This window comes from Pelodiscus sinensis, chromosome 2 (genome assembly GCF_049634645.1).
Source record: "Pelodiscus sinensis isolate JC-2024 chromosome 2, ASM4963464v1, whole genome shotgun sequence".
NCBI classification, from domain to species: domain Eukaryota; kingdom Metazoa; phylum Chordata; order Testudines; family Trionychidae; genus Pelodiscus; species Pelodiscus sinensis.
In genome coordinates this window covers 229,228,271-229,254,880 of record NC_134712.1, presented here as the reverse complement: position 1 = coordinate 229,254,880, position 26,610 = coordinate 229,228,271, and the positions used below count along the sequence as shown (strand labels likewise).

Genomic DNA, 26,610 nt, shown 5'->3' with positions numbered 1-26,610 from the left:
TTATTAGCTGAGCAGCAGCTGTCCCTCTGAAACTGTTGCCTCCACACAATTCAAAGGGGCAGGGGAGCCCATAGCATGGAGGCCAGGGTGGCCCATAGCATGGAAGCCATAGCCCATAGCATGGAAGCCATAGCATGGAGCCTGGCCTCCATAGCTTTGAAATACACAAGTGTCCCCGCTGAGGACTCTTGTGTATTTCAAAGCAGGCACCCACGTGCAGCCCGGAATCAATGGGACATCCCGCTCACCACAGGCTAAACGTGGAGTTCCACATTCCTCCTTTGAAATGTACAAGAGCCCCAGAAGGCTCTTGTACATTTCAAAGGAGTAATGCAGAAGTGCCTATTGACTAGTTAACTAGTTGATGGAAATTCCATCGACTAGTCAGCTAGTCAATTAACTGCATTTTAACATCCTTACTGCAGACCTTTAAGCGTGCCCACACAAGCAAGTGTCTGGGACTCTGAATCCAGAGGAGTGCACACTCTGGGGTGGGATAAGTGGTGGCAATGTAAATGCCAGATAGAGGAGTTTCCTTTCTTTTTGTGTACTTTGTTAATTGATTTTATTCACTTTTCATCTGTTAAACTGTGTTTCTTTAAATTGTTAAGTAAAGGTGTGTTAATTCTAATTTAATCAATTAGATATATATTACTTAATATTGTTGTCTTGGAGTTAGATCCAAATTATTACTAGAATAATCTTATTCCTGGACGCTCCGAAGACACACCATTAAGTGCGTCCAGGGCCAGCCAGGTGGACGCACCGCCTTTGTATATTCTTTAGGAGCAAGAGACTGCAGCAAGCGGGTGGATAGGGAATCCCCAACTAAACAACATCACCACTGGGGCACTCAGGATCTCCTTTTATGTTAAAAACATCAGGTGCCCAGCCACACATACAAGTGTGACCTGCTCCTGAGTAACCCAGGGAGGGAAAAGGGGAGGTAACATAAAAAATTAGGACATTTTAAAAGAAGTCTTAAGTTTGCCCAAGTTTCGCTCATTTGTTCCACTCAACTTCTCCAAAATCTTGCAATAAATGATTAAAAGCTTCAGAGGGATAGCTGAGTTAGTCTGTAGTAATAGGAAAAACTTAAACAACAAATTACCCACAAAAGCTCATGATATCATCTACATGTTTTGTTAGTCTTTGAGGTGCTACTAGACTATTTGTTGTTTTTTAAGGATTCTTGATTGTGATTCAGTGATACTATTCTGAATGGCACTTGCCATTTCTGCAGCTATTTTGGGCCTGCCATTGCCAAGCTGAATTTGAGGCCTTCAAGACATGATTTTTAGTTATATTTAAAGTTTGTTCATTACTGCAAACCCACAGGATACATTCATGCAGATTTTCACTGAAAAGCATGCTTGCTGGCTGAAATGCAGTAATCTTGAGAGTTTGAGTAGCTTCTTCACCAGTGTTTCACCTTCAGCGTCAAATAACTTTCTCCAGATCTAGTTAGGACTAGGGCTGTCAAGTGATTAAAAATTTTAATCGCGATTAATTGCGTGCAACTCCCCTTTGAAACGCCGGGGTGGCGTTCTCAGTTCTCAGCTGCCCACAGGCTCCATGCAGCGCTGCCCCCTGGAAGTGCTGCTGCGGCGTTTCAAAAGAGCAGCGCAAGGCAGAGCCCAGGGTCAGCTGGAGTCCCCAGCTGACCCCGGGTGTCATGCAGCGCAGCCCCTTTAAGGCACTGGAGCAGCACTTCAAAGGGGCAGTGAAAGTGGAGCAGGGAATCAGCTAGGGACTCCAGCTGATCCCCAGCACCGCTGTTGCAAAGACGTTTTGCAACAGCAGAGCCAGGGATCAGTTCCCAGCTGTACTTCAAAGAGTTAACGCAGCATGTGATCAACGCATTAATTTTTTTAATGCGTTAACCCTGTCCTGCGTTAATTGCAGGCGTTAATGCAGGTCAGCTGACAGCCCTAGTTAGGACTATTCCAAATCATCTAGGTTTAAACGTAGAGCATTCAATGATCACATACATTTTATCTTCATTAAAACTGTATTTCACTATTAGTAAAAATACAGTTAAATATTTTACATATTCCATAACATGACATATTTGCTAATAAATATTTGTTGGAATATATTATTCATGCAGCTTATACTTACTGCTATGCAAAATGCAGTCTATAAAAGCTTTGACTGTAAATTACCATCTACAATTCAGTCTCAATTATTAATGTGGAGCATATTTCAAAGAGGAAGGTAAAGTGCTACCATTTGTCTCTCCAGTGTGAAGTTTCATACTGGTCTTCCTATTTTAAAGTCTAAGTGCTAGATTCTATTAAAGACATAGGGCAGTTTTCACCACACACACCTTTGTTCCTGGGTTTATGGTTAAAATGTGTGTTCTAAGATTTAAAAAAATTGCAGACGTTATTTCTGAATAATTCTACATTTTTATATAGTGCAAGGTGGCCAAACTTACTGACTTTAAGTCACATATGACAATCTTCAGAGTTTGAAAGCTAGGAGGCTCCTAGGGTTGCAGGTGTCCAGTATTGACCCGGAAAGTCTGGTATTTTTGCCTCCTGGATGGTAAAAAAATTCAGAAAATACTGGACACCTAAAATGTCTGGTATTTTCTGATTTTTTTCCCCGGCCAGGAGATGAAAATACTGGAGTGTCCGGGTCAATACTGGACAACTGGCAACCCTACATTCAGCAACTGGTTCCAGCCCCTTCCCCCTGCTTCCCTGGTTCTGCAGGGGAGCTGTCTGGCCCAGAGCAGGGAGACAAGATGGCTACCTGCTGCCTGTTAGGAGAGGCAGAACCTAGCCTGTTCTTAAAGGGGCCATGCTGGTTTATTTTTTATTTTTTTGCTTAACTCTTAGGGTCCTCTTTGTCCCCCCTGCAACAACTCTGGTCTCCTCTCTCCCCCCCCCCCCCCCCCCAAACAGAATTATTTTCCTGGTGATTTTTCTTTTGGGGGAGTGGGGATTGTTCGGTATTTTTGGTTAAACCATCTGGCAACCCTAGAGACGCCTACCAGAGTTTCAGGCTTCAACCCTGCTCTTGCTAGAGCCCGGAGTCCTGAGCCCCAGAAAGTATGGCTTGCAGGGCTGAAACCATGAGACCTCCCTCTCCCCCGCCCCAATATTCAGAAGCCCATATCCACTAACCTTCTACAAGGCAATGTACCCATTGTCTAGTAAGTGGAGAATGCGTGTGTGAGTGTGAGTGTGTGTGAGTGAGTGAGAGAGAGAGAGAAAGATCCAAAATGGGAAGCTCCACAAGCCATATTTTAACTGTAAAGGGATGCATGTATAATTGCTTGCAAGCAGATTTGAATCTGGGTCCTCTGAAGCTTAATATAGGAGCCTCTACAACAGCGATCTCCAATCTTTTTAAACTCAAGATCACTTTTTCAATTTAAGTGTCAAGTAAGATCTACCTCAAACCCAAATATCCTTGCCCTGCTGCCTTCCCACCCTTTCTTTGAGGCCCTACTCCTGCTGCACTCCTTCTCCAAGGCCTCACCCTGCTCACTCCATCCCTCTTTCCCCCCATCCTCACTCACTTTCACCAGGCTGGGGTAGGGAGTTGGGGTGCAGGCTCTGGTTTTGGGCCAATGTGTGGGAGGGGCTCCAGGCTTAGCCCAGGATGGGAAATTGGAGCCCGGGGGGGGGGGGGGGGAGGGGGTTCAGGGTGCAAGCTCTGGAAAAGAGTTTGGATACAGGGGGACTCACATCTGGGGCAGGAGGTTTGGTACAGGAAGAGGTTCAGGGCTGGGACGGGTTCAGGAAGCAGGTTCTGACTGGGCATCGTTTAACTGAGATGGCTTCTGGGTGGTGGAGCAGTGGAGTTAAGGCAGGCTTACTCCTGCTCTGGTCCTACACCATTCCTGAAAGCAGCTGGCATGGATAGCAATGGCGCCATGTGCTGCCCCTGATCTACAGGCACTGAGCCCACAGCTTCTACTGGCCACGGTTCCCCATTACTGATCAATGGGAGCTACAGAAGTGATGTCTGCAGGCAAGGACAGGACATGGAGACCCCCTGCTCTGCCTCTCTCAGGGGCTTTTTGCAGGGACATGCCAACCACTTCCAGGAGCAGGAATTGCGATAGGAATAATTACTCCAGTCATGACAGGTTAGGCATTTTAGAACTCACTACACAAAAAATTAAATTTTAGCTAAAGAGAGAAATGAAAATTATGAAATTCTCAAAAAATCAAAAACAACAGACTTTGTAAGCAGTAAAAGTAGTAACAACCCCCTATGTATGTGTTGGATCAGGAGAGGAGAGTGACAGACAGTGTGTATTTGTGAGAATGACAGAGACACTCACACAGTATGTGAGAGTGACAGAGATTTGCATTGCCAAGCTCCCGCCATCCCCTTCTCTGTGTGTGGAGATAGGGTACAGAAGTGGGAGAGGGAAGAGGAGGGACACCCTGACATCAGTACTCCCCACATTCTCCCTCCCATACTCTGCATAGCTGGCAGGAGCAGCATGACAGTGGGTGGAGGGGCAACTGAAATGCCAGCGCTTGATAACTTCCTGGCCAAACCAGTCAGCATCACCTGTCAGAGGCTCCAAGATCTACTGGTAGATCCCAATCTACTGGTTGGTGACCACTGCTCTATAGCTTGAGTTACAGTAAACTTCCGATAATCCGGCACCTTTAGGACCCAGGGGGTGCCGGATTATCAGATATGCCGGACTATCAGAAGGGGGGGCAATGAGGGGTCTGGAGTGGGGTGGGAGGGGATGCCACCCCAGACCCCTCATAGCCCCCCCTTTACGATAGTCAGGCTCTGCCCCAGGAGTCCCTGATTCAGCCGCTGCTGGTCAGTTTCAGCAGCAGCTGAATCGGGGATGCCTGCAATAGAGCAGCTGGGGTGCTGCCGAGTTGGTCCTGCAGCGCCGAGGGGCAGCGCTACGGCACCAACCCAGCAGCACTCCAGCTGCTCTTGGGGACGCCTGGGACAGAGCAGCTGGGGTGCTGCCCGGTTGGTCCCGTAGCGCTGCCCCTCAGGGCTGCGGGACCAACCCGGCAGCACCCCAGCTGCTCTTGGGGACGCCTGGGGCAGAGCAGTTGGAGTGCTGCCAGGTTGGTCCCACAATGCCAAAGGACGGCGATGCGGGACCAACCCGGCAGGACCCCAGCTGCTCTGCCCCAGGGGTCCCCGATTCAGCCGCTGCTGAAACAGATCAGCGGCTGATTCCAGGAAGCCCGGGGCAGAGCAGCTCTGCCCCAGGCTTCCTGGAATCAGCCGCTGATCTGTTTCAGCAGCGGCTGACTTGGGGACCCCTGGGGCAGAGCAGCTGGGGTGCTGCCGGGTTGGTCCCGCAGCGCCGAGGGGCGGCGCTACAAGACCAACCCGGCAGCACCCCAGCTGCTCTGCCCCAGGCGTCCGGATTCAGCCTGCTGGTGAAACTGACGCTGCTGGTCAGTTTCAGCAGCGGCTGAATCGGGGACCCCTGGGGCAGAGCAGCTGGGGTCCTGCTGGGTTGGTCCCGCATCGCCGTCCTTTGGCGCTGCGGGACCAACCCGGCAGCACTCCAGCTGCTCTGCCCCAGGCGTCCCCAAGAGCAGCTGGGGTGCTGCTGGGTTGGTCCCGCAGCCCCAAGGGGCAGCGCTACCAGAGCAACCTGGCAGCACCCCAGCTGCTCTGCTCCCGGCTTCCCCGATTCAGCTGCTGGTCAGTTTCAGCAGCAGCGGAATGGGGGAAGCCTGTCCGGCTGCCCCAGCACTTCCGGGTTCCTGATGGTGCCGGACCATCAGGAGTCCCGGAGCACTGGATGCCGGACTAATGGAATTTTACTGTATAAAGCCAGGCTGCAGAGCTCACTCATTCTTATCTCTTGCTGTAAGTGGTCTAAGTGCCATTACACGGGACAGTGAACTACACCCAGTAAGTGACTGGGTTACACATTCGGCTCTCAAGCCACAGTTTAATGCTTATCCCTGTAGTACCAAAGTACTGAGCAATAAGCATATATTAATTTATCTGACCATTTAAAAAGCATATAGATTCCCTTAAATTACACAGTGACTATTTTCAACATTACTGAAGTACAATGAGCAAAAAGGAGCCATGCATTTTATAGCCTAGTATTGAAGATGAAGACACACATTCTATTTTATCTACTCTGTAATATTACTATTAACAGAAGAGGTAATAATTATATCAACTCTAGCTCATTTTAATGACTATGACTTTAGGCTCTGTCTAGTGACCCATAGTAGTGCTCTGTACTACCATGTGAAACATCAGTGATAGAGTCCTCATACTTTCTTTTCTTCTAAAGTCAGGGTAAGCTTCTGCAGAGGCACTGCAGTCAGCCCTTCAGGGACAGGGACTGCATTGTGTCATTTGACAGCAAAACCTCAAGACTGAAGAGATATAAAGAGAGCCCAGGTTAGTCTTCTTCACCAAGAACAGTGTTTGCAAGTATAGAAGAGGAAAGCTATTTAAAAAGAAAGAGGGGGAAATCCTAAAAGATTTGCAGGAATATTAAATTATTCCACTCCCAAGAACATTCTATGGATAAGGGACACAGACTGTAGAATTTAATCAAATACCTGTACATCCAGCTTCATCTGCTTGAGCTTCAGGCCCCAGGATTTCCTTTGTTTCTTTTCCAGCTGAAATATAATATTTCAAAGAAGAAGAATAAACATTTTTAAATATTTGTATTTGCATACTACAAAAGTTTCCTTAGTTTCTTAAGCATTTCTATATTTTTTACGGTTTGGGAAAGAGACATTTATATCTCATATCCTTTTAAAAGTATGGATCCCTCTTGATTTTAGCTCTATAGAATCTGTCAGGTCACAAATACTTTAAAAGAAAAAGAAACTAAACGTAATAGAAGGCACCACATAAAACCAATGTAATTATTTGAAGACAGGGAAAAAATAGGGTAAGGACCACTGTTACATATCCAAATATGGTATTTTTGTAGTGCAAGTATCTTTTTGGCAAGTACAAAGTGTGCTGCTTAGAATGAAATGTTCTTAGTATCTAATTCACTAGATTATGTCTTTCAGAGGTTAATTTATTGTAAGATTAACACATTTGCTCTGCTTTCTCTAACTAGCAAAACATCAATAATTACTCCAACTTATTTGCAATAATCATATAATACTGTACAATTGCCTGCAGACATCTAGAGCCTATTAAACTTAGCCAAACAAAAATCATTATGAGAGTTCTTGCTAGTGATATGACTACAGAATTGAGAAAATAAGAAAATATTGGCACCAAATTAGAGCATATATTTCAGTTGTGAAAAATGTTAAGTGTTTTACCAATTGCTTCTCTGTGTATTGTACTGACCACACCACCACATATACAAAAGTACTATTAGTGACACAAGTGCGTATCTCTAGTACAGGCAGTCCCCGAGTTACGCGGATCCGACTTATGTCGGATCTGCACTTACGAACGGGGCTTTTCTCGCCCCAGAACTCGCGGGCGGCGGGACCACCCAGACGTGCAGTGGTCCCGCCACTGCGTCCTCCGGGGCGAGAAAAGCTGCTCCGGGTGTCCCTGGTCTGCTGGGGGTTACCCAGCAGACCAGGGACACCCCGAGCAAAGTCTTGGAGGCGGCGGGGTCCCGCGCCTCTGCGACTTTGCTCCGGAGCAAAGCCTTGGAGGCGCGGGACCCTGCCGCCTCTGTGGCTTTGCTCCGGGTGTCCCTGGTCTGCTGGGGGGGGGGGGGGGGGCGCAGCTAGTGCGCCCCCCCCATCAGACCAGGCTTTTGTTGTGGACGCCTGGGGTAAAGCAGCTGGGGTGCTGCCGGGTTGGTCCTGGGGGGACCTACCCGGCAGCGCCCCAGCTGTTCTGTCCCAGGCTCCAGATTCAGCCGCTGTTGAAACTGATCAGTGGCTGATTCCAGGAAGCTGGGGGCAGAGCAACTCTGCCTCGGGCTTCCTGTATTCAGCCCCTGGTCAGTTTCAGCAGCAGCAGCTGAATCTGGAGCCAGTTCCGAGTTACGTACAAATTCAACTTAAGAACAAACCTATAGTCCCTATCTTGTACGTAACCCGGGGACTGCCTGTATATGGATGCCTGTAAGATTATATCATTTAACACATAATTTATTGAAGAATTCACAAATAATCTCCACAAAACAGGACTTACTTCAAATTCATGATCTGATATTTATGGGCTAATTTTAAATCAGTTTTAAGACTAAGTCTGGCTGGAGATACCCACTGAAATGAGGGACACCTTGATTGTAACCCTCTTTAAGAAAGAGACCGTGGAAAGCAGACTGTGGAAACTATCATGGTATCTCTGTCCTTGCGGTTGCAGGCAAAGTTCTGGCACATGTCCTCACAATCTGTCTTCTGACCCTGTCAGAAGAAATATTACCGGAGCCACAAAGTGGCTTCCCACCATGTTGCGGAACTGTAGATATGATCTTCATTGCACGGCAGCTGCAAGAGAAGTGTCGGGAGAAAAACCGACCATTGCACATGGCTTTTATTGGTCTAACTAAAGTCTGTGAAAACTAAGAGTAAGATTTCCACCACATCTATTGTGGAACTTCAGAATGCTGATGACAATGCAGTTTTTGCCTATTCTGAGAAAGATCTTCAAACTATCCTGAATGTGTTTGCTGATGCTTATGTAAGACTTGGTCTCATCCTCAACATCAAGACCACCAAAGTGCTCCTTCAACCCTCTCTAAATGAGGTACCATAAGCCCCAACTATTAAAATCAATGGAGAGGCACTGGAGAATGTCAATCATTGTCTCTACCTTGGAAGTTATTTTTCTTCCAAAGCAGATATTGATGAAGAAATCCAACCGTCTAAGCTGTGGCACTGCAGTCTTTGCTTCTTTATGGCACATGGTTTTTGAAAAACATGACATTCAGACAGACACCAAATTTCTTGTCTATCAAGCCATCCTTCTCCCAACACTATTGTATGGATCTGAAACCTGGACAACCCACAGATATCACTGAAAGTCCTTGAGAGGTACCACTAACGCTTCTTCCGCAAGATCTTGAAAAATCAAATGGGAAAACAAGCGCACTAACATCGGTGTTCTGGAACAGGCAAAGACCACCAGATCATCATCTGTAAGCAACTTCACTGGACTGGTCAAGTTGTTCAGATGCCAGATCATCATCACCTCCCAAAACAAGTCCTGTTTTTCAGCTGAAAGAATGATACTGTAACTTGGGAGGACAATGGAAGTGTTATAAGGACTTGCTAAAGGATAACTTAAAGAAATGCAACTTGGGAGACACTTGCCCAGGATTGCTCAAAATAGAACAATGGCTCCCTGTATTTTGAACTTGCCCGCAGATGAGCTGAGGAGGAGAAGAGGCACAAGAGAAAGGGGAGACTGGCTTTTAGTCATGCTCAACAACCTCCTGCTGTACTTGGAGGCATCTGTCCTCACTGTAGCAGAACTTGTGGTTCAAGGATTGGCCTTATCAGCCACCTGAGGGTCCACAACTGCCATGGAAAATGATCACACTCAGCAATGAGTAATCACCATCATTATTCATTTTAAATGAGTTTTAAGACTGAATCTAGGCATGGCATGAGATACAGTGTAACTGTTCTATGGGTCATAGTGTTCTCCACACCATTTCAGAATGGTGATCCTCACTACTGGAAGATAACGTTCATTATCAGCCCCACGTTTTCACCAAATGATTGAGAGTGGTGACAACCTATTGTTTCTGTCTACTGTTTTCTGTCTAGAAACAGTGGCTTCAGATTTGCGGGGGAGGGGGAGTTTAAGTGAAGTTTTGGTTGGTGAAGGCACTAGAATATCAGTCCTATACCAGGGTCCACAATTATTAATTACAAATCTAGTACAAGTTGGACCTCGCTGGTCTGGCATCCTCAGGACCTGACTAGTCCCAAATGAGTGGATTTGCCAGACCAGGGAAGGTCCTGGCCCTCCTGGCCTGTGCTACCACAAGCTTAGGGCTCCAGCCTGTTCCTGCTGCTGCTCCAGCCTCCCCGAGACTCTCTAGATGCCTCTGGCCCCACTGTTGCTGGGGTAGAGAGCAGCCGCCTAGAGCTGTGCAGCCACCTGGCTCCACAGCCAGGGCTGGAGCTGCACAGCCAGGACTGGAGTGGAGGGCCAGGGCAAGAGCTCCCTGGCTGAGGCCAGAGCTCCCTAGATGCTGCTGAGGCTGGAGCTCTATGGCTGTTGCTGAGGCCAGAACTCCCCACAGTGCCACCATTCCCCCCTTCCATAAACACACAATGGGTTGTTAATGCCCCGTACTGAACTCCTGCCCTGCCACCAGACCTCCCAGTTCCTGGGTTCTGTGGTCCAGGAACATCCATGGTCCATGCCAGACCACGGATGTTGCCAGACCAGGGAGTCCTGGTTAAGGAAGGTACAACCTATACAGCATAGACACTGACAGCTGAGGTTCCCATACACCTCGTCTTAAAGGTTAGGTTGGCTTTAAAATTTGGAAACATGTGCAGTATGAACTTGCCTAAGGTGACCAACTCACTTTATACAGGCTACTAAACATCTTGCAGTTAATGACAAGATGCAGCTCCCATTGATTTAAGCTAGTAGCTGGCAGTGAACATAAATATCCTCATATTCCACTATCTCTCCCTTGAGCTAACCAGCTGTCTAATACCCTTGTGTTCTGTGGCATACAGTGGCACTTCAGGAATGAGCAGTGTATGTTGATAAAAACATGGTAACCTTGTACTTGCCATTATAATCAAACACGCTCAACTATGGAATTCTTATTTAGTACACGTTTTAGTATTAAGTGCAGAATGTGGATCTGAATTCAGTGTCTATCCAAGGCCATCAAAATCTATAGAATTATCCAACCCAAAGGTCACCTTGAACTATAAATAATACCAAAAAGAAAAACAAATAAACAGAAAATTAGTTGGTCAGATATTGTTCATATGAAGCTGTATTCAAGATTAATGCCAAATATCCTTTTCTAATTTAGGAATGAGTAATTGATTGTAGGTACCAAATAAATGCTTTAAATATATTTGGTTCTCTAAAATCAGAAGAGAGGAATCAACATCTTTATTCCAGGCAACTGCTTTTTGCACTATCCATAATTGTCCTGTGGGACAAACTGCCACATATAGCAAGTCTAAGAACTTAGAAGCATTTAAACAAGGCAACGGATCATTTACATTACATGAATGAGAAAATCCACCGTTATATTAATTGGGACAAAAATACAAGTGCTTCAAAGCATATGCCAGCTGGTTGGGGTTAAATAGATGATTCTATAATTGTCCATTATGGGAATTCTAGCATGTTTCTCTACACTCCCCTGGCACAATGGGATTCTCAACAATAAGTGTAAAGCTCATCCATGCAAGGAGACAGAATTTTCTCTGGGGATGGTCTGAAATTGTAGAATGAACTCCCCTAGGAACTCAGGACCATTACAGACCTCATCACTTTTTGCTCCAAGGAGAAACCACATTTCTTTGACTTTGCCTTCTCTAAATATACGCATTGCACTGTTTCTATTTACTTTTTTTTTTTTTTTTTTTTTTAAAGGACACCACTAAAACAAAACATTCCACTGAACATGCTTCTCCCTTCAGGGAGAAAATGAGAGAACAAGACATGACAGATGCACTACTGGAAGGCACGTATACTGCAATGATAAGCATGGCATAATACCTATATATAGAATAGAATGGAAAAGAAAAACCATTGGATACTGCCCTCTTTTAAATACAAGATACTAGACCAGGAGTTTTCAAACTTTAAGTCACAGCTTGTAAGGGTAAGTTGCTAGCTGACCACAAAATGCTTTGTTGACATATGCCTCTGCAGGTATGCAATCACAGCTCCCATTGGCCACGGATCACCATTTCTACTCTATGGGAGCTGCAAAAAGTGGTGCAGGCCAGGACACAAGTCCTCTCAGCTCTCACTGGCTGGGAACCATGATCTGCAGTCAACAGGAGCTGAGATCACCCGTACCTGTGGCACAGGTAAATAAACCCAGCTAGTAGCTTGTATTTACAAGCCATGACCCAGAGTTTGAAAATATCTGTACTAGGCTACATCAACTACTGAACTAATCTGAAATGACAATTGCCAGGTTGTTATGCTTCCACAGAAGTGAAGTTGAAGTGTTGTAATTTCTAGAATCTATAATTTGTAGCAGTTATTAAAAAGCAAGGAGCATTCTACCTTTTTAATTAGTACAGAAGCCAATTTCTGTTTTACTTAAACCAGGAACTTCTAGGACTACCATAAGTCTGACTCTAAATTGGTCTTTCCAAAAGAAAAAGGGTGGCAATTCTAACTACTCCAGTACTAGAGACAATAGAAATGAAGATTGCCAGAAGTCTATAGAATAGGCAATGAAGATTGCCAGAAGTATGCCTGCACATGCAGATATTTTCAGAAACAAGATGTATAATTAAGGACTTTAATCATACTCTAATTTTGACCATCACCTTTAAAAAGTCTGCCATAGACAAATCCATGTTTTTCTTTTTTCGGTCTGAGCCAATCCACCAACAGTAATTGTCATGTTCTGCAAGTCCAAAATCTTTACATGTTCTAAGTCCACTAAAGCCAAATAAATAGTTTATTTAAAACAGCCTATAGGAAAAAACATGGTTTTGTTACTATGAAATGGGCTCCTCATTAGAACAATGGGATCAGTTGGAAAGTTCAGAATATAAATGAAGTTTACTGGTTATTTTTAACAATTTAAGGTAGGGATGTTAAATATTGAGTAATTTACTAATCGAGCAGTTGATGGAATTTCCATTGACTTCTCAACTAGTCCATAGGCAATTCTGCATTCTTCCTTTGAATTTCAAAGGAAGAATGCAGAACTCCGCATGCAGCCTGGGGCCAGTGGGAAGTCCTGCTGACTCCGGGCTACATGTGGGGTGCCAGCTTTGAAATATACAAGAGCAGTGGGGGCGCTTCTGCATTTCAAAGAGGAAGTGTCTTCATGGAACCAGGAGTCAACAGGGGACTCAGTCCCCGCTGACCTTGGGCTCCATGCTGCGCTGCCACTTTGAAAAGCCACACAGAGCCGGGGCCAGCTGGGGACCCCCCAGCTGACCCAGGGCTCCGCAAGGCATTTCCCCAGAACCCGGGATCAGTTGGGCACCAACCCTGGGCTACATGCAAATGCTGTGGTATTTCAAAGGGGCAGCGCCGCATGGAGCCTGGGGTCAGCTCCATCCTGCGCTTCTTTGAAACACCAAGGCAACGTTTCAAAGGAGTAGAGCTGCACAGCTGAGCCCTCGATTAGCTGTGTAGTGCTGCCCCATTGAAATGCCACCACAGCATTTCAAAGCAGAAGTGCTGCACGGAGCCCAGATTCAGGCTCTGTGCATTGCTGCCACTTTGAAGTACCCATTTGCTTACTGGATAGTTAAATAGTCCTTAACATCCTTAATTTAAGGAGTCATTTACAGCAAACTCCTCTGGCTTCATTACAGGCAAAAATAGTACACTTGAACCATCCTAATACAGATGTCCCCGATCTCGGAACACAGATGGCTCAAACCCTGGAGGAAGAGGAGGAGGAATGCGCTGCCATTCTTCCTTCCCCTCCAGCTGCAGGATCAGCAGTACAGCAAAGTGCTGGTCTGGAGGCTTTTCCCTCACTGTTCCCACAGTGGCAAGGGGCAGTGCCTAGAAGTGGTGGAGGGCGCAGAGCCATGTGTGCCCCAAAGAGTGGGACTCCACATAAGCCTCCATCCCCATCCTCCTCACTCCCATACCAGCATTCCCCTCACACACTCTACCTCCCTCCCAGATCCTGCGCCTCCACCCACAGTGCGTTCCTGTAAACTCTAACAACCAGACTCCACTCTCCCACCCTATCGCCCTTCATTATAATAAACCCCCATGATTTGGAAAATTCCTTAATATTCAATATTAAGGCTGCCTGATGAAAAAGTTCAAGTGTATTAGCCAAGGTGATCCTGAGTAATTTAAGATTTCAGTGGCAACAGGATTTAATTTCGCAAAAGGTAAAAAAAAATCTAAAATTTCTAGTTTGTAAACTCTTCATGGACTGGACCATGCCTTCCTGTGTACTAGTACAGCCTTGATCCTGACTGGGCCTTTGGGCACTACCATAATACAGTAAACAAACAGCAGTAATTTCATAAACCACCTACTGAGCTTTTATCTTTCTTATTTTAATTCTTCAAGTAGGAAGGTATTCTGTGTCCTAAAGATATACATATTTAACTCAGTCTTTGCATATCCCCCATTCATTTATAGCAGATGTTTACTAAACAGAATACGTATATTTTCTTTGTTACATTCTTAGCTTTGTAACACACTTTTGTAAACAATCACTTTGTTGAGCAAGGAATGGCAGCATGGATGACTACTTTACCTTGCATTCTTGTATTTAGGAGTCAAAGTCTATGCTGCAAACATAGCTATGGGGGAGCAGAAAGGAGAAAACAATACCCAGTGCTAGGGAGAAGAATGCAGAGTTCTGCTATTAAGAAGTAGTCTCAACTTAGTGGTAAAAGTCCCTTTAAATGTGACTTGTAGCACTTTGACTAAAGGCTTTTTTGGGCATCTGGTACTCATTACACCCTAAATGAGGACACCAGAACATGGGTCAGATTCTTGGTGCTGTTCTACCTGGTCTGCAGTATTCCGTGTCTTGTGACAGGCCAGGATATGGAACACTGGTAATGCAGTTGAAAAATCTCATGCTATCTATAGATAAAGGGATAGTCTTACTTTGGATCTCTCTGCAACATTTAACATGGCTGACCAGAGACTACCACTATCAAATCTAAGAGAAGTAGCAGAGGTTCATACAGAAGCTCTAAAGTGGTGTGAAACGTTTCTCAAGAATCACTCCCAGAAGGTCAAGAAATGTAGCTGTGTTAGTCTGGTGTAGCTGAAACAAAAAACAGGACTATGTAGCACTTTAAAGACTAACAAGATGGTTTATTAGGTGATGAGCTTTCGTGGGCCAGATCCACTTCCTCAGATTAAATAGTCAAAGAAAATTGTCACAACTGCATATACCAAAAGATACAATTAAAAAAATGAACACACATGAAAAGGACAAATCAAATTTCAGAACAGAAGAGGGATGGGGGAGAGGGGAGGTAAATGTCTGTGAGGGCTGGTATTAGTGTGGTATGTCCTGTGGTTGAATCATCTTGAGGTTAGGTGGTTGTCTATAGGAGACTATGGGTCTGTCTCCCAGAGCCTCTTGGAGTTTAGTATCCTGTTCCAGTATAGGCTGTAGTTTATTGATAATGTGTTGGACAGGTTTAAGTTGGGGGCTGTAGGTGATGACAAGTGGTGTTCTATTGTTGGTTTTCTTGGGTCTGTCTTGAAGTAGATGGTTTCTAGGTATTCAAGATGATTCTTACCAACAACCACAGGACATACCACACTAATACCAACCCTGGTATTCCCTTGCAACAAACCCCGTTGCCAGCTTTGTCCACATATTCACTCTGCTTATACCATTATTGGACCTAAACAAGTGAGTTATAAGATCAAGAACACATATTCCTGCACATCCAGAAATATAATTTATGCAATCATGTGCCGAAAGTGTCCGTCCATGTACATTGGACAAACGTCTCAGACACTTCGCCAAAGGATCAATGCCCACAAAACAGATATCAGACAGGATCACAAAGAAAAAACAGTTTCTTGCCATTTCAACCAGAAAGGACACTGTCTCAACGACTTGATTACCTGCATCCTGCTTCAAAGGACTTTTAAGACTACACTTGAAAGAGAATCCTCTGAACTGTCATTCATGCTTAAATTCGACACTTTACACCTAAGTTTGAATAAAGACTTTAATTATCTTACCCATTACAAAGATAGCTTCCCCAATTATCACCTCTAATATCATTAGCTCATAGACATTTACCTTCCCCCTCCCCATCCTTCTTCTGTTCTGAAATTTGATTTGTCCTTTACATATGTGTTCATTTTTTTAATTGTATCCTTTGGTATATATGGTTGTGACAATTTTCTTCCACTATTTGGTCTGAGGAAGTGGGTCTGGCCCACAAAAGCACATCACCTAATAAACCATCTTGTTAGTCTTTAAAGTGCTACATAGTCCTGTTTTTTGTCCCAGAAGGTAGTGATAGGCATTTGTGCCTCTATTGCCCGAGCCCTGATCTGCAGAGTACTATGCAGTTCCATTCTTTTCCCTTCCTTTTCAATATGTAATTACTCGTTTAACACGTGCCCGCTTAACATCATTTTTGTAATAACACGATTTTTTTTAGGGAACGTTTTTTAAATAACACGACTGTCCCTGAAATAACATGAAAAAAATCAAGTGGCAGATTACTTCACGCAGCAGTATAAGTTGGTGAAAACAGTGGTAAAATGCATGAGTGGATGAATACACATGGTCCCAGTGCTCCTCCACTCACTCATGAGTTTATCTTTGTGTTTTGAAAAACCGCAGTGACTTGAGTTGCTAGATAGCTAATGTTGATATTGACGACCCAGCACCAAGAAAAAATTGACTTTGCCACCACCACCTGAAACTCAACCCCCACCTTTTCCATTGTTTTTAATGGGAAAATTGACCCTGCATAGCACGTTTTCGCTTAGCATGAACATTTTCAGAAACGCATCTATACAATAGTGTTAAATGAGGAATTATTGTATTCAGACAGTTGCTCGGAGAAAAAGAGATTTTATGGGGCTCAAATGCCAACGATATGCACAAGAGATAAATTCTACCTATAGGTCACAACAGGCACATAGTAAGAAATGTCTATAGAGTCAAACTGATCTGCTCTCTTACTGGCTAGGATCTGTACTTTTGAGAATAAACTCTTTTGAATCATACCGCACCATCATTATCTCTAAGCTTGATTACATCATGCAGCTTACCCTGAGCTTGCAAGCATCAAGCCTGAAAAATGTTGCAACTAATGCAGAGAATGCTGCAGCACAGTAACCTGGGTTACTGAAAAAACATAATTCCTGTACTGGTTTATCTTCAAAGTTGCTCTAGAAAACATGAATTGAAGTTTAAATTCTCAGCTGTCAGTTTTAAGCTATCAAAACTATCATGGCCTAGTTATAGGAGGTCTTTATCCTTCAGGACTTTGACCACCTTCAACAGCTCGGTTCCTCAGAAATGATGACTTTGCATACTTCAGAAGCAAAGCTCATAAGTTTAGGAAAGAAAGGTGTTTTGAGGGCTGGCCCAAGATTGTAGAATACATTCTTGCAGAAACTAAGAATAATCACAAACCTTATATCTCCCTATTGAAAAGCAAGACTCACTTTAACACGGGTTTTCTGGATAGCAACATACAGCATATTAGTTTTAATTTTATTTAAAAAAAATAAAAACCAAATCTAGCTTTCCCACTTTGGGATGAGGAGGGTAGAGGGGAAATGGTGAGAAAACATCATTTGCCTGACATTAGTAACCATACTTATTAATTGGAAGGTCATGGATTGATTATTTGTTGAACGCCATTTTATACCTAATGTTTTTTTGAATTACACAAAATGTATCTGAACTAATTTTTAAATGCATTCGGATTCCTCAAATGTTTGAACTATTTTTTTTAAATGTAGAGAACGATAAAATAATCTTGTCTCATTCTAAGACACTTATATAGAAATCCAACATTAATAGAATTTTTCAATCAATTTTTAAATACCTGAAAAAAAAAACTAAGAGGAGCAAAATGTGCATTTTCTGAATTGTCTATATTTTTTTATTTGGAAATGTATCAAACTTTAGTTTAACACTATATTTTCCATGGCAATATTTTATTTCATAATAATATATTTGTTTTAAATATAATGTAGGTCTTACTTTAAACTAAAAGAGGAAAAAGACAACCTTATAGAATCACAACACACATCAATTCTGGAATATTGCCATCAACTTATATGAGGTACACGTGGTTCACTTGTTCAGACTTGTATGAGTGTTTCAGTTAAACCTCTTGAAATATACACCTTATATGTGAGACACCTGTTCTGAAGGTCTTTTAGAACTTCAGTTAGAACTGCTAGAAACGGAAGGAAACTGATCTGATAATGAAATGTAGTTTAAGTTGCATCTATTTTGATCAGGTCAGAAAAATGTAATTAGATGAAAACCAAAAACTACACCAAGTCCAGATATGCAGGATAAATTTCAGTGCAGGTTAGCAATGGAACTTAGTATACATGCTGTAGCACAGGTATTTTAAAACACACACAACAAAATATTCTGGTGATATTCTCAGTGCTTTACAGTTATCCACAGTATTGTTTTTCCTCTTTAAGGCAAACAATATGTATTTAAGTACCATTTCCTTAGACCTATGCTATACAACCACATTCACAAAAATACTTGTAGTTTGACTTTCTGACAAATAAAAAAACAAATACATAGCAAATCAAAATTTTGTAAAACTACCCTATCCTCTTCCTCCTTTCTGATTTAGCTTTTGTGAAATGATCAAATCACACACTTACATGAATCATATTAAAAAACCCAAGAAAACTGATTTCTCTTCACTGTAAGAATGCATTAGAGCAGGGCTATTCAACACATGGCCCGTGGGCTACATGCGGCCTGTGACCCGTTTGTTTGTGGCCTGCGGTGCGGTTTGGATTTACATGGGGCTCAACATGCAGCCCGTGAGTGGGAACCAAAACGAAAAAGTAGTTAATATAATAGTCTTCTGTTGATATGCATTTTAGTAGCTAAATTCCTGGACTATCATTGCTCATTAAAAGTGCTGTCACATGAGTGGAAATTGGGTAAATATTGCATTTTATTAATATCAGCAGAACTGACTTAAATGGAGCCTGCTGTATAGTCTTGCCTTAATCTTTGTATTCATGCCCGTCAGTGTGAAAGAAGCTATTTGCATATATATTTGCATGTATATGCAACCACACTTAAGTTGTGGCCCTCTGCGTGTGCGGAGAGTATCATTGTGGCCCATGGGGTTTCCAAAGTTGAGTAGCCCTGCATTACAGTATGCATATTTCGGTACTGAATGGTAAAAACTTTTAGCGCAGTATACGAATTGTTTAAGTCTATTAGCTGTCCAATCAGCTATGAAAGTCTGTTAGTAAAAATGAGTGATGTAGACACAATCATTTTCTGCATACTTAATATAATTACAACAGTCAAAATAAAAATATTGTAAAGTTAATAATATTTGAGCCCAGTCCAAAGTCATGGTTTTCTACAAATGTACACATATGGGGCTATTTAGAGCTAAGCTTAAAAACTAAGCCACCTGTCTCTCATACTCATGCTTGCACACATACCAAAGTACAATTTAGTTCAGCTGCTCAATTTTGTCAGCTATATTTGAAAGGTTGCATGGTATATTTTAAACAACAGTAAAAGCATCTAGGCCTCTGAGGAAGCACAGCATGAATGAAGTTCTGATGTTAAAAAAGGAGGTGTATTTACCAAGGTATGGCATGGTCAATACGGAATGAAGGAATTCCACAGATGTGTCCCAGTGCAACTCCAATGTACGCATGCAGTGTGATATTATGGAATTCAGTAGCATGTCACATAAAAAATTAATTTATTTTCTGAATGCTTCAATTTTACAGTTTCCAAATGTATAATGTTATATATACATTAGCTCTCTTCCTAATGTTATCAAAGTACAGGAATCCATGGCTAAAAATGGTCATCTAAAAAAAATGATTACAAATAGGTGGAGGAAGTTTTCAATCTCTTACTGTCATAAGATGAAAACTATGCATATTCCTTTGCATTTTCAATGGAGAAAATCCTAATAACTTCCCTCTGACTGAATGGTATTCCTTGTGAAACTTATCAATGTTCTTGAAAACAGACAGAAAAGCACAGGACAGTAGGTTTTACACCAAAGCTTTAGGAAAGATGGTGGTAAGCATCAGCATTATCCTGGGGGCTTGGGCTAAAAGCAGAAACTGGGGATTCTGAGAATGTAATGCCCCTCTTATATTCCACAATTAATTTAATGAGCAGAGATAAAAAAAATCACTTTATGATATAACAGTCTGTTGGATTCCCAAAATGAACACTATGATTGCTCACTTCTAAAATGGGTTCCACAATATTAGAACCACCACAGTTATTTATTTCTTCCTTTCTGATGCTTTTCCATCCCCATCTCCCTTTCCTCAGTCCTTACATCTCTATATTCCTAACCCCCAATATTACTTTTCTAAAGTTTTGTTTTTCTCCTCACTTGAAATTTATATTTTTGGCTCTGTCTTTTGTTAGTAACTAATGGCATTAGCAGACACCTAGCAATAGTTCTTTACCCCAAGTTCTACTTTTGTTAGTACTGCTTGCTGATTGCCAGCCGCCTAAGATGCAGCTGCATAGGCATAAGACTCTGATTGGCAAGCATGGGAGGAACACACCTGTACGCAAAAAGGCTCAGGGGACATTGCATAGTAGGGAAGGGAGTGCCTCCCATCATACTTGAGTATGCTACCTCAGACTCTCAGTTTATGGCAATGTATATGAACCAGCTTGTGAAGCTTCCATCCTAGCTCCAATAGGGCTTTACTCATTTGGTTTTCAAGCATTCACTGAAGATTCACTGAAGATACACTGCTTTCTATGTGAACTTTAAGTGGTAACTACACCTCTAGGATTACATACAGAAGAGAGATTAGACACTTAGCTGCCATTTTCGGCACCTAAAACCCCAAAATCAGACCCCACAGATTCACAAAGTCCCTATCCAAATGGACCCCAAACACTGGAGGTACTTATGCTTGTTCTGTGCCTTAAATTTTTGCAGTAAAAGTTTCCCAGGCACTTGTACTTCTGCCTTTGAATGTGCAAACTGAAGTCCCTTCCTAGAAATATGAATGCCTAAGCTCCTGAATCAGGAGCAACAGATTCTTCCTAAAGGTGGGGGTAGGAGACCCTGTTCCTTTCAGGACCCTCCTGGCCAATCTGGAAGCTGGAGCTGGATCAAGGAGTCTGGGCCCCTCTACTTACCTGGGGTGGGGGCCTGAAAGCAGCCCATCCCATATCCCCATCCCCCCCCCAGACTGCCTACTCTTCAAAGCTGCCTGGGCTTGCTGGGTGGGTCTTACTCTTAGCCTATTGCGTTCCAGCATCCCTGCCCTCATTGATTTAGGAATGGGAGAAATGCAGGACCCATTCTAGAAAGCATGGAATACTTTTAACATCTGACTAAAAAGGAACAAAACAAGTACAGGCAGTCCCCGAGTTATGCGGATCCGACTTATGTCGGATCCGCAGTTACGAACGGGGCTTTTCTCGCCCCAGAGGACAGGAGCGGCGGGACGCCCAGATGTGCCGTGGTCCCGCTGCCCGCGTCCTCAGGGGAGAGAAAAGCTGCTCCGCGTCTCCCTGGTCTGCTGGGGCGGGAGCCCCCCCCCCCAGCAGACCAGGGAGACGCGGAGCAAAGCCGCGGAGCACGCGGGCAGCGGGACAGCCCAGACGCGTCGCGGCTGTCCCGCTGCCGGTGTCCTCCGAGGCTTTGCTCCCCATCTCCCTGGTCTGCTGGGGGGAGACGCGGAGCAAAGCTGCGGAGGATGCGGGCGGGACCGCGGCGCATCTCGGCGGTCCCGCCACCCGCGTCTCCCTGGTCTGCTGGGGGGGGGAAGCGCGCAGCTAATGCCCCCCCCCCCCCCCCAGCAGACCAGGCTTTTCTCGCCGCCGACGCCTGGGGTAAAGCAGCTGGCGCGCTGCCGGGTTGGTCCCGCAGCGCCGCTCCTCGGCGCTACTGGACCAACCCGGCAGCACCCCAGCTGCTCTGCCCAGGCGTCCCCAAGTCAGCCACTGCTGAAACTGACCAGCGGCTGACTATAGGAAGCCCGAGGCAGAGTTGCTCTGCCCCGGCTTCCTGGAATCAGCCGCTGGTCAGTTTCAGCAGCGGCTGACTTGGGGACACCTGGGGTAGAGCAGCTGGGGTGCTGCCGGGTTGGTCCCCGCAGTGCTGAGGTGCGGCGCTGCGGGGACCTACCCGGCAGTGCCCTAGCTGCTCTGTCCCAGGTGTCCAAATTCAGCCGCTGTTGAAACTGATCAGCGGCTGATTCCAGGAAGCCCAGGGCAGAGCAACTCTGCCTCGGGCTTCCTGTAGTCAGCCGCTGGTCAGTTTCAGCAGCGGCTGAATCTGGACGCCAGTTCCGACTTACATACAAATTCAACTTAAGAACAAACCTACAGTCCCTATCTTGTACGTAACCCGGGGACTGCCTGTATTAAAATTACAATGCAACCTGATGGTTAGAGCACTCACCTGACAAAATGGGAGGCCCTGAATTAACTTTTTTTTAAATGTATAAATGCTTATTGGAACAGTTTTAACAGGAGAGACTGAAGGAGCAGTATAACAGAATACCCAACAGCCCAGTGGCTAGCGCACCTCACTTGATAAGTGGCAGATCCTTAGTTCAAATCCTCTCTCACACTCAGGTGGAGAGGGGACTTGAACTGGCCATCTCCCACAACACAGATGAGTACCCTAGTCACTGGATTAAAAGTTTTTAGGGAAATCCTCACCTTCCACCCAGCTTCTTACTAAAAAGCATAGGTACATACCACCAAGAGACGGCTTACAGTAGATTCCCAAGCAGAGGGAAGCACCTGCACCCTTGACTTAAGAATCTCTCTTTGAGAAAGAGGCACTTCCCACTTGTTAGTTTAGGCAAGATGCTTCTAACCTACTATTTTTAGTGAATCTCAGTTGGACCCCTCTCTCTCCCCAGTCAAAGGGGGTTTAAGCACCAAAATCAAGCTTTGTGAATCTCAATGATTTTCTCAGAGTCATCATGCCAATATATCTCTTTGTGAATCCAGGCTCTACTGTACAGTACACATTAATGATAAAATGTAGAAAAAAAGTTCTATTAAGTGAATGTTTCCATTTTTTAATCAGAGCATTGTCACCCAAACTGAATGTACCTTCATCTTCCCAGCAACTGTTTGTAATTCCTTCTTTTTCACTGTTTTCTGGTAATACTGTATGGTCTGCTGGCAAGTCATCTTCTGGCACACTATCAGCTGCATCTGTTACACTTTCTTCTTCCACAATATGCAATTTGTCTTCATCATCTGAATCTGAATTTGTTTCTACCACATTATTGTAATTGGTAACTGCATGGAGACAAAAAGCAAAAAATAAAATTAACAAAAACTCTTACTTCAGACAAACTATGGTATCTTTAGAGGCATGGCTGCAGTACATACAGCATATTTCGTGAGATGTTTAGTGTGAGATCAGCAGGTATTGTACATTCTTCTTTTTAGAAGACAGTATACACAAGTATACACATACAAGCCTAGATGCCATATAAGATCCCAACAGAACTGAAGTGTTAAAACAAATAAAGCAAAACAAACAAAACAAGCCTAGTGACAACTTTACAAGGAAAATGTTACACAATATCTTCCACTATCACTTGGTATCTTAAAATATTAAGAGCCTTAGTTATTCTGACATAGGATAAGAGACTTGTGGAGAAAAGGCTGTACAGTGCTATATGTATTTCCATCACATGGACGTAGATATAACTAAAAACAGTCCAAAAGATGCAGACGAGATATTATTTTGGAATTGTCATAATTGGTTTATTCAAAAAGATTATTTCTTTCTTCTACAACCTGTAGAAACATTACACATACTGACATTTTAAAATAAAAACTATTTATGCTTATACTTTTTTGGTGTACAATTCTCTGCTACATATCCATATTACATATCAATGCTCACTGCACAATTTTCATGTATCATGCAGTACCCTGACATACCTTGAATCAGAAAGGGAACTTAAAGTCAAATATTTATCAATGAATGAGCCAGCAAAACTCCTCCAGAGGTTAAGAGAATCACATATCTCATGCATGCAATCTTGCTACTTAAGAATACTTGCACACCTATGCTATTTGCATTGTTAATACTCCAGAAAGCAGATTAATTCTCAGTTGAAATTCTGCATATTAAAATAAATGGAATGCTAGATTCTTGCTCTTTTGTATTCAACTTTTTTTTAAAGTAAATATTTTAACCACTTAAAAATGTTATTTAGGCAAAGAAAAAAAGTTTAATCACAAATCACCAAACCACTAGTTAAGTTCATGTCAGACAAAAAGTGTCCCATGTAAAATATGCACCAGCATGACAAAACCTTTTTTAATTTAAAATTTTTTGAATTTAAAAAGCATCACATTTTATATAGGCACAATTTATTTTCATAAAATGTAATATGCACACCACTCTTTCATGGTTTTACCTCTTGCTCTTTGGAGAACTGTGAGACGCAAGGCAAAAGAGTATGTTTGGAAAGTGTACAGCATGTTTTAAGCGATACAATAATTAAGCAAAAAGAACATTACTGGACAAAGTGAAGCCTTGAAAAATTAGAACATTTGAGTCTAAAGGTTGCCTGTAGAATCTTAATTTGGCCTCCTTGTGCACATGCCTTACAACAAAGTGTTTAATGACATGATCACACAACATTTTTTTCCACAGAAACTCTCCCTCATCCAGTGCACAGAATCGATGGTGCTCAGGAAACAAATCAGATGTGTGTAGTGAACCAAGTTGTCTGTACCATCTCTGCTTCATTTGCTCAAGCTAGGAAGATGCCACTGAACTGATAGCTAATCAATAATTCTTTTTATCCTCATCATTCAATTGGTGGTTTCCACATATTATTTACTACACATTATCCAAAACCCTGTCCTGAATTCAGAATATTTCCACATACAGTGCTCAACATCACAGCTTCACAATTGTTAATGAATTTGACTTCGGAATAGTTTTACAAAAGGAAGTGGTATTATTATCCCCTTTTTACATAAGGGGAAACTGAAGTGCAGAGAGAGTAAGGTCAAAACTGTCAAAGTATCCACTAATTGTCTATGTCCTGTCTAGGATGCCAAGAGCCTTATTTTTCAAGTACTCAGCATTTTATATGTTCAAAGCACAATTTTCATTCACTCCGGTTGAAGTTGTGCTCAGCACATCTTCGGATCAGTCCCCAGCTGTCTCAGTTGGGCCCAGACAATAAAATACATGACTAAGGATGAGAAGTCTGTTTTAAGCTTTTTAGTGACTTTTAAGCAGCCTCCCGGTGCGTACTGGCTCCTACGGAGCCACTTCCCCCCCATCCCCCTGTTGTTGCCTCTATATCAGAGGTAGCAGCTCAGAGGAGGATAGGCAGAAGATGGTGCTTGTGGGAAACCTGTTTAAAAGCCAGCTCCTCACACATATTGGCTTCTACCCCTCCCCTCACTGCTGCCTCTGTATCCTGCAGTGCTACTAGCCCCCCTGTGCTTCTGCCTTTGTTAGAGGCAGCAGTGCAGGGTGGGGAGGGGAGGGGACACCAGGAGAGGCTGCCATGCAGCATCCTCTGTCTGAGGTGGCCGAGGCTTGGTCCTCTGACCACTCCTCACCCAATTTGTCCCTGTCACGCTCCCTCTGTTCTGTCTCTACTTCTAGTCTCTCCTGTTTCACCTTATTCTCATGCTCCAGTCTAATCTTGCTCCCACTCTGTTCCTAACCCTATATCTGAATAGCAGTACTTCCTCCTGCTCCCCTTCCACATTGCAATGGCACAAGGTGTGGGATCATTCAGAGAAGAGGAGTGTCTCCCTGTGCTCTGTTCTGATGCCTGACACCACAATGGTCACTGATAGCCAAGAGTAGCTACATTTAAAGCCATGTGCAGACCCAGGCTAGAGGCTATTTAGTACAAATGGACTGTTCAGAGCATATTGCTGCCAGCCTCTAAGAAATCTCTACTGAATGTATGCAAATGGCGCAAAGCCTCCAAGACCGGGTGTACATCTAGGGGTTACAGGACCTGATGGCCATTTCCTGGGAGCCTCAGTAAGTGCTGCCAGGACCTTGCACCCCCTCCTACACTCCAAACCTCTGTCCGAGCTTGGAGCACTCTCCTGTACTCCAACCCCCTCATCCTTAGCCCCACTCCAGAGCCCACACTCCCAGCTCGAGCCTTCATTTCCACACCTCCTCAACCCCCCTGCCTCAGCCTGGAGGACTCTCCGACAGCCTAAATCCCTCTTCCCCAACCTCACTCCAGAGCCTAGCACCCCCACCCAGGGTGCACACTCCTTTCAGCATCCCAACCACCTGCCCATACCAGGAATCCGTTTCTTTCTCCAAGCACCTTCTCAGATTCCAAAGCCCACATCTCCCCAAACTCCAGCCCACTGACCTGGCTCTGAACCCTTTTCTGCACCCCATACTTTTCATCCCTGTCCTCACCCCAGAGCATGCACCTCCAGCTAGCACCCTCACCTCCTTCTGTATCCCCACCCCCTGCCCTAGCCCAGTGCAATTCGGTGAGGGTAAGAGTGTGAGCAACAAGAGGATGGGGGAATGGAGTGAGTGGGAGAAGAGCCTCAGGAAAGGGGTGAGACAATTTTGTGAGATTAAGAGTTAGCAATCCTAATGCCATTATTGAAAAAAATTCTTTTCTTATTTTTGTTTATCTTGTTTAGGGATGTTAAATATTGGTTAATGGAATAGTTGAGTAACCTCATGAATTCTTATTGGTTTCTTGACTATTCTATAGTCCTGGGGGTGGGGCCGGCAGCCAGCACACTCTGGCCTCATTCCCAAAGAACCCCCTGCCACTCTGCGCTGCTGCCTCTGTATCAGCTCCCCTCATGGACTGGCTACC

At 43.9% G+C, this 26,610-nt stretch overlaps 1 protein-coding gene across 4 annotated transcripts in view; it reads right to left on the bottom strand.

Annotated features, from left to right (window-relative positions):
* Positions 1-26,610, bottom strand: part of ZEB1 (zinc finger E-box binding homeobox 1) — a 213,593-nt gene that overhangs the window by 35,892 nt on the left and 151,091 nt on the right. For all 4 annotated transcript variants that reach the window (XM_006110683.3, XM_075922648.1, XM_006110684.4 and 1 more), the window contains 2 exons: positions 22,865-23,056; positions 6,546-6,608 (listed from right to left, as the gene is read on the bottom strand). In XM_006110683.3, the coding sequence (XP_006110745.2) occupies positions 6,546-6,608; positions 22,865-23,056 (255 nt within the window). The remainder of the gene's footprint in view (positions 1-6,545; positions 6,609-22,864; positions 23,057-26,610) is intronic.